This window comes from Syngnathus acus, chromosome 6 (assembly GCF_901709675.1).
Source record: "Syngnathus acus chromosome 6, fSynAcu1.2, whole genome shotgun sequence".
NCBI lineage: Eukaryota > Metazoa > Chordata > Actinopteri > Syngnathiformes > Syngnathidae > Syngnathus > Syngnathus acus.
Genome location: NC_051092.1, coordinates 9,315,602 through 9,324,153, shown reverse-complemented (window position 1 = coordinate 9,324,153; position 8,552 = coordinate 9,315,602). Strand labels below are relative to the sequence as shown.

General features: G+C 39.8%; 2 protein-coding genes across 2 annotated transcripts; both read right to left on the bottom strand.

Moving 5' to 3' along the window:
• Positions 1–26: 26 nt before the first annotated feature.
• hdhd5 (haloacid dehalogenase like hydrolase domain containing 5) lies at positions 27–3,690 on the bottom strand. The gene is made up of 9 exons (XM_037254267.1): positions 3,592–3,690; positions 3,420–3,524; positions 2,101–2,310; positions 1,915–2,027; positions 1,622–1,715; positions 1,409–1,442; positions 1,036–1,210; positions 766–954; positions 27–688 (listed from the first exon to the last, which is right to left on the bottom strand). The coding sequence occupies exons 2-9, from the start codon at positions 3,501–3,503 to the stop codon at positions 283–285; spliced, it is 1,305 nt and encodes a 434-aa protein (XP_037110162.1). The 5' UTR covers positions 3,504–3,524; positions 3,592–3,690; the 3' UTR covers positions 27–282.
• A 498-nt stretch (positions 3,691–4,188) lies between these two features.
• On the bottom strand, positions 4,189–8,470 carry ccdc77 (coiled-coil domain containing 77). The gene is made up of 11 exons (XM_037254266.1): positions 8,374–8,470; positions 7,515–7,707; positions 7,290–7,432; positions 6,604–6,700; positions 6,373–6,457; positions 6,110–6,198; positions 5,880–6,028; positions 5,574–5,796; positions 5,374–5,499; positions 4,591–4,743; positions 4,189–4,459 (listed from the first exon to the last, which is right to left on the bottom strand). The coding sequence occupies exons 2-11, from the start codon at positions 7,677–7,679 to the stop codon at positions 4,313–4,315; spliced, it is 1,377 nt and encodes a 458-aa protein (XP_037110161.1). The 5' UTR covers positions 7,680–7,707; positions 8,374–8,470; the 3' UTR covers positions 4,189–4,312.
• Positions 8,471–8,552: the final 82 nt, after the last annotated feature.

Genomic DNA, 8,552 nt, shown 5'->3' with positions numbered 1-8,552 from the left:
TAGAAAATGGATGAATGAACATGCGGTAGGAGCAGGACCTATTTTATAGCCAACTTTGCATAATTACAGTGTGAAAACAACATTTTGTTGTTCTGATATAAAAACATGTTTTGTGGTAAAAATATGCTAGAGGTGTCAGATCCAGAAAGTAAAAACACAGTCACAGGTGCATCAATTCAACTGAGAGGTAAACAATCTCATTTATGTGTGGCTAAAGCCAAACTGTGCCAGGGTCTTATTATCTGGACTGGGATTCTCCAAAATACACAATGTTTCACCCCTTTAATCCAGGGGCCATCCCTCCTGCTGGAACACTAACTCCACGGCATCATTGACATCCTGCACCACATAGGACGGCTGCATGAGGCTCGGGTCGAAGCCAAAGTCCCTGTGGCCGTGAAAGGTGCGCTGCTCGGTCACCGTGTGCCCCGTGTCCGACGGCAGCTCCTCTTTGCTGTACACTCCTGTACACACCAGAATGGAGCGACATGCCTCGGGGAGATCCGAGCCTGGCCCGAACACACCGGGTGTGCCGCCTAGCTCAGTTGATGTCGTGTTAGGGGTCTGGTAACCGGCTTGAGCATGTGCCCCACTTTGTTTAGCTCGCGTCTGGGCCTGAGGATACTGAGCAGCCTGGAGGTAGCGGTTGTAGAGATTGGCACCATATATATCAGCCATAGGGTTATCGCTATCAAAGAGAGGATAAAGATGTCAATGAGTTTGGATGAACTAAAACTGTGTGCCAAAATGGAGGAATGGACTCACCCTATCGCATACAGCCTCTTTACGGGTGTGGCCCATCCAAGTCTCTCGGCCTGCTTTCTGACCAGCAGCTCTGCATAATTATAAGTCACTATGCTGGGTTTACCAATCAGAGCTTCATACTTCAGGTCATGACCTGTCACCTTCTTGTAAAGGCTCTCCAAGCACACCAGGAACATACCATGACCAAACCTGTTAAGGAACCACAACATGAATGAAAATCCTTGAGGAAAAAAAAATGCACCTTTGTTCCTCCCACCCTAAACAACCGACCTGGGATTCTTGGCTTCGGTCATCCACATCAGATCCATGTTGCAGGCCAGTACAGGAATGTGAGGATACTGCATATTATTCCAATTCCTGTCCGGATTTCCGTTGGTTAGAAGGACGTCAAGAATGAGCTGGAGATTGGTCTCCCATCTAATTGGCTCACCAAATAAGATGACCGCTACAAGGATATAAGAGGAAAGAAAACATGTACAGGTGCATCTCAATCAATTAGAATATCATATAAGGTGAAAAGTATTTAAGTATATCTTTAAATTTGACTTTTTAAACTACTAGAATATTTTTTTCTATGATACTCTAACTTGCTGAGATGCACTTGTATATACAGTACTAAATATATGCATGTCTAGAAACATACCATCTATTTGCTGTAAACCTTTAGTGGGAGGAATCTGTGAGACAAGATAGAAGAGTGAAAAAAAATTACTCTGTATTCGGTACATTGCACTCATTTAACCCAATATTAGGTACAATACATCCAGTAAAGAAGAGCTGTTCTCAGATTAGCTCATATTAAATTGTGATGGTGTTGTCAAGACGTTTGTGGTTAGTGTGGAGCTAAATAACTCACACTGCCTTTGGGTCTTCTGTTGTGATCCACTATATCGAGAAGTGGGTAACTCTCTCTGAGCTTATCGATGGTGACAATATTCTGGAAGCCCAACCTGAAATTTAGTGGGTCAAGGCAATCCCACGTGACCTTTAGTCTGACAAAGTAAATCTACAGACAAACAGGCAGTATAGGGTCCAAAGTTTTTTTTTAAAACTTTGAAGAGCAAAGTGGAAACACGCTAAATAAACAGAACATGCACACAGAGAGTTTAATCAATTGAGAGCATGAGTTGCAGATTTGAAACAGGATACATGCGAGCCACTTCTTCAACGGGACCCTGTCCTGACACCAGCACACACATTTGGTGAAATTGTGTGAACATTCGCAAAGGACTGTGTGACAGCATCACCTGCTCGGGCGACACCTGAGTGCAACAGATACAAATAAGACAAAGCAAGTTGGGACTACATTCAATCATAAAAGAAGGTTGCCTTCACCTCCACATCAAGCACATGTGAAAGATGCTCTGCTTTAGTCTGCCGTATGGAGTTTCCAGCATTGGTGACAAACACCACAGGCACTTTGTATTTGCCCTGGTGGTCCACAAGTTTCTTGAAACACTGCTTAGCCGCAGGGATGGGTGTTTGACCGCGCACCAGCACGCCATCGATGTCAAAGAGGAGACCGATTGAGCCCTGAGAACATGGCAAGAGAAAAGATGGGTGAATTAATCGTCGATTGTGCAGCATTATTTCTCCAATTCTCCGTAAAGATCAAAGAGGGCATGTGGAAAATGTACTTTGTATTGTTTCTATACAATTTAAGGCTGAACATTTAATGGAAAACTAATCATGATTTAGATGATTTAAAATGTTATAATAGTATATACAGTATTAATGATAGTATTTATTAAACAATTAAAAATTCAAAAACTCCAAACTATCATTATATCCTAATACCGATTCATCCCTGCATGTTGAACACTTTATTCTTGAAACCTTTTTCTTTTTGCTACATCTAAACCTTTGATGCCTTGCATCTTTGCACTCTTTGAAGCTCTGCTTAACCATTACCCTTATCAATTTACCATTTTTATTTTATCATGCTCTTTTCACAAATTTTGGAATTTACTGGCCAATCAAAACGGGATCATCTGGGATTATATTTCCAGCCATGTCATGTGGAAAACTGGAAATGTGTATGACAAAAAAACAAAACAACCAACAAAACAAGTTCTTGCATGTTTGGTATCTTTGAATTTTGAGGGAAGGAAAATTCCTTGAAAACTCAACTTTAAATGTGAATTAGTAAGGTCGGAAAATACGGATATACTAAAATAATATTACTTTAAAAAACAATAAAAACAATTATCTGCTGGTGCCGTGCGTGAGTGGGGTGCACAGGGCAGAAAAAAGTTGCAATTTAACTCTATTAATGTTACCCCTAATTTTTAAAGCCTTAACAGGCAAAAAACATTAGAAATGGTCAATTCAGTGCTAATACATAATTAAATTAATCTCTTTGGTGTAAACAGTGTGCACAAGCATGTTCAATTCATAATACAGCTCTTGCACTGGATCTTTTTTTTTTATAACGTACATGTAATGAGAGGATCAGTGAGTGCATTTCGAGATCAATATTTTGCAAAACAAAAGGTTGTCACTACTTTGCTCCTAAAGGATTGTGACAGTGATCCTGATAATATGACCGTAATACTATACGTTTTGAAAAGTTGCTAGCAGGAGGATCTTTCGATTTCCTCACTTTTATCCACTGACCATCAGAAGAAAACAAAAACAAAAAACCAATCACTTACATGGCTGTAATGTCTTCTGGCTGCACCTTCACTGCCTGGTTGAAACAGTTTCCATGCACTCCTCAAACACCTTAATGTCTGCATTATTAGTCTGCTAGGGAAATGCTGCGTGAACAGAGACAAACGTATATGGCCTTTTTTTTTTTTAAATTAAGGTCGCGAAAAGTTAAACCTTGAGTCAATACCCCGCTGACTCAATAGCGTTTCTGGTGGTCTCAGACTTATTCCGGGCCACGGAAAGCGCATGCGTAAAACTGCGTCACGCTTCCAGGAAACGCCCTTGAATTAAATTTAGAAGTGCGGTTCATTTTAGGGAAAACGAAACTATATGGTTCGTCTGGTGTGCTTATTAAATTGCGCTTTATTTCCAAATGCTAATGTTGTGTTTAAAAGTTACATTACCGATAGAGTTGTTTTTTATTTTTACTTATGATACATAATTAATAATTTGAACTACGTCTAACACGTCACACACTTGCGCAACCACCCGGTGGTAGGTAGTTCTTAGAGCCTGATTAAAAATTGGAAGACAACAAAAATATTCAGTGTGTAGATTAGATAGTTATGAACGTTGTTAGTCACTTAAATGTTGTACAGAGGCTGAGATCAAATTCCTTGTTTGGCATGCACAAATTTGGCCAATAAAGCTGATTCTGAAAAGTGGAACAGAAAATATACTGGATGGATGATTTTCATAAAATGGCAAATGAATAGGTGTGAGGCAACATGTACTGTGCTTCGTCTAGAATTAAAAAGGGAATAAAATGTGATGAATTAAAAAACATTTATTGGCACAAAATAAGTTGTACTAATAAACAGTACAAAGCACATCACTTGCGTAAGGCTCATAAAGTTGTTTAAGGTATCAATAAAAAAACAATGTGAGCCACTCCTCAGCAAAATCTTAGCTCATTTTCTAGGCCATAAATCTTGGCCTTTAATGTCATCAGATCACTCTGGACCTTCTTGGTCCGCGTATTGCTCTCTCGGACCTCTTGCAGCATAACTAAATCCTGGTTGGGCCCAACACTAGACAATACCTGGAGAATACATACAGATGTAAGAGCTCAAGTCAAACATACAATAAATTGACATAACAACACAAACTACTTCCCTATGTAGAACAAAGGACAATCCTTTTCTCATGTTTCCATTTCATGCGTCTTTTTACCTGAACAAGCTGTTTTTCGACATCTTTGAGTTTTTGTCTAAGTTGTCTGAGGTCTGTCTTGAAGCCCTCTGCCTCCAAGGTCCTCCTCTTCGCCAGTGCTTCATGACGCTGAGTCGTCAGTTTAAGACGTTCGGACAATTTTTCCGCACGATCCTGTGCAAATCAAACATTGGCCAAGTTAGATGGAGGTTGTCTGTAATATAAAGGAACCTTCCAAGTCAAATGCTAATATTATAATAATATTACTTATATAATTCAGAAGTTGATGTTACTCGGCATGTGTGTTGTGTTTTTTCTTTCGATGCACTAATTGTAAAAGAACCAGCCTCAAAAAGGGTGCTATAAGGTGAGGATTTGAAGAGAAGGAAAATGGAAGTCGTATATACAATACAATAGTAAATGCAGTTTGACTCTTCAGTTTTTACCACCGTAAAAGCAGAACATTTGTTTTTTTTACATTTAGAGTGGTAAATATCTTTTGACACTAGGCTAGCACGAGACAAGAATTAAACATAAAAATGAGATGCATTTGCAAAATCAAATATAATGTGTCATACACATACGTGCATGAATATGTATGCTTGTGGGTATATGTGTATAGATATTAATGTGTGTGAAGTTGTGAACAGATAAGTATGACAATTTTTTTTGGATAAAGGGGTGAAAGCTAATAGGATATACTTCTCATTCCTTTCCGATGCGTCTTTTTTTTCCTCTGTGTTTCATTTATTTATTTTTTAAATCTACCAAACGACAAACTTGGAGACCATTCAACATTTGTACCTTAAAAATGTGTTGCCCAGCCTCGGTCTCCTCTCTGGTTTGGGCCAGTTCTGATTCCAGTTTGACACACTGTTCCCTGTACATCTCTGCCAAACGGTTGGCTTGCTTTACCTCCTCCTGCATTGCCTAAAAAGATTAAAAGCTAAAGACGGGTTTGTAGGGAGGCTCTTTAAACATTATAAAACACCCACAAGACGTACCTTCGTGTCCTCCTTATATTTCTGCCTGAAGTCAGTTTGAGTATTGTCGCCGCTAGCGGCTTGCCGTGGCATACTAATAGACATAGATTTTCTTGGACCGTTCAAATCCCAGAGGAGGCGGTCCCTCTCCATCATCCATTTTCTCTCTTGAGTCTTTGTTTCATATTTGAGTTTTAAATAATCTTTGGTGCTCTCGTAGAGCAGGTTCTGGGCTCGCTGTAGCCTGCAAAGTTACGCAAAAGAACACACTCACGGTGGGTCAAACATAAGTGTATTTAAATGTCTAGACAATTCTAAAAGTCTCACTTTTCTGTCAAAGTTTTGATGTGGGACTCAAATCTCTGCCTTTCGGCCAGTGCCTCCTGTATTTTCATCTTTCGGTCCTCCTGGAGTGAATCAACCTGTTCTCTGGCTAGTCGGGTTTGTTCCTCCATCTGGGCATGCAGCACTTCCACCTGGGCCACATCATACAAACGCCGCATGAGTACAACTATGACAACATTTGAACGAGTACAAGCAGAAACCGTGGTGCTTACCTGTAGTATTAAAGTATGGTTGTGCGTCTTATATTTTTCTAAAATATGGCTAGTTTCCAAATCTGTGAGGTTTCCTTTCTTGATGCCCACTGCTCAGGAAAAACGAGTAGTATAAAAAACTCAAACAAGGAATATCATCTAATTATTTTTGTTTGCATTTTCTTTACTAAAAGAAATTACAAGAACAAGAAATAACTGGAATATAACATTAATCTGTTAGTATGACACAAGAAATAAACATCTTTACAAAAATGTTTTCAGACCTTTTCTGGTTACGTTGGGTTTTAACTTTGTTGGCCTGAGATTTAAATTTTCCCCCGACTGCTGCATCTTCTGTTTGATCACCACCTAGATAACATTTTACACAATTAGTGGCATTGGAATTTCCTGTCACAATGCCATGCCAACTGCTACCTAATAAAGTGAACACCTACTCCAGTAAGATAATAGAGAAGCCATTACCAGCCATTAATCTCACAAGAGAAGAAGAGTACCTTGTGAGGAGGCTCCCGCAGAAAATATGTTGTCTCTCCATCATCAGCACCCACCAGCAAAAGAAGGTGCTGGATTTTTTTTCTGTCCTCCAGCTCTCTGTGCAACACAAAACAAGTCGGCTTTGAAAATGTGCAAAGCTGTGACCACGCTCTGCTCGTATTATATGGCACAGACAAAAAAGTGAAGCAGTCTAGCCTGGCCTATGTGTCTCAGATGCCTGCTTCTTTGGGGCTCATTTGCGCTATTTTCATTTCAACAATCAATTATATTTCATTCCATCTCTTTTGCGAGTGATCTGGACAAGGATGGATTAATATTATTACAATGTGATACCATTGGAACTATGAGACCCTCAGATTCATACGGCAGCTTCAGTCTGTCTCCCATTCTCCATGAGTTGCCTCAAAAATAGCATGCTAACTAAAAAAACGGAAGGACAAACAAACCCAAATGTCAAGTTCTCGAACTGTGTGTACGTGTATCAATAAATCAGGCATGGTGGAGGAAGGTCTATGCTCTAGTTGGACTTTAAATTCCACGTTAGGCCTATGAAGTTGCTAAAACAACAAAAGTAATGGTATCGATGGAAGTGTCCTAAAGGCCAACATAACTTTGATTTGTAGAGTTGCTGTCAAGGAACCCAAGTTTTTTTTTTTTTTAATGTTTGGTGTGCTTTTGCTCCCACCTGATTTTTAGTCTGTCATTTTCCGCATTAAGCCGCAGTGACTGTTCTTTTTCTTGGAAGAGGTACACCTCCATGTCACTCAACGCATTCTTAAGTTCTGCAATCTCTCCTTCACGCTGCTGCAAGTCACTCTGTAGCTTATGCTGTTAGACGGTATTAAAAACAGAGATATTAGGAGATATAGGAACTTATCATGTGTAACATTAAAATCAAACCCCAGCTCACCTGGTCCTCTATGATGCTCTTGTACTTCTCCAGTATCTTCAGCAGCTGCCCATGCTCTCCATCAAAATGGGCAATCTTCTTCTTGTAGCCCTCCAAATATTCCTTGGAGGGACGGAGGTGCCCCACCCGCTCATTGATGGGGGGAATTGGGGAGTGGGACTCCATACCAGAAGTTTGCCCACAGTAAAAGGATCTGCAAAAAGAAAAATGAGTCAGTCCTCAGTCTGGCGTGGAATATGGCTTGGTGCATTTGACTATGCAGTGTTAATGGTTGAACAAACGTGCTGTTTTGGGGGATTTTACCCGTACGAGGGATAACTTTCACTCAGCCCCAGCTGACTTGGACCAAGAGGCGAGGACACTTTGGGCTGGTCGCCAGCCAATGGCAGGGCAGCAATCTTATATTTCTACAGTACTATATCGTTTTTGACATTATATACTAACCATAACATTATATTATATATTATGATATTCGCATTAATAAGCACAAATTAAAATGATTCCGAACGCATAAAATGAAACGTTCAATTCTATAAACAAAGAGGCGTTCATCGTTCAGTGAGGAGGACGGAGAAGAGTTACTTCTATGACCGGGGAGAGCGGGACTTTTGAAATGCTCTACTTTGACACATTATAGATACCATTTAGATGAAGAACACTACGCGTAATCATCTCACAGACATACTGATTTAGCAGAGTTGTTTTGACTTTAACGGTATGAATGTAAATAAGGAGTATGTCACTGTTTGCAGAAAGTGATCGTCTACACTGAGTACGTGTTCAACAAAATAATTCTGTCCTAAAAAGGCATCCTGATTATTAGGACTCATAATAACACATTATTCAACATTTCACATACCACGCAGTTGTTTGTTATGTTCGTTGCGATTGTAACTGTTTGAAACCCGGAAATTTACGCCTCTTCGTCTTCTTTGGGTTGAAAGGGGAAAGATGGAAACTACTTTGCCATCTAGTGGTAGATAAAAGAAATATTAACCCACAACAATGTAAACAAATGGAGTTGTCGGACTGAATGGA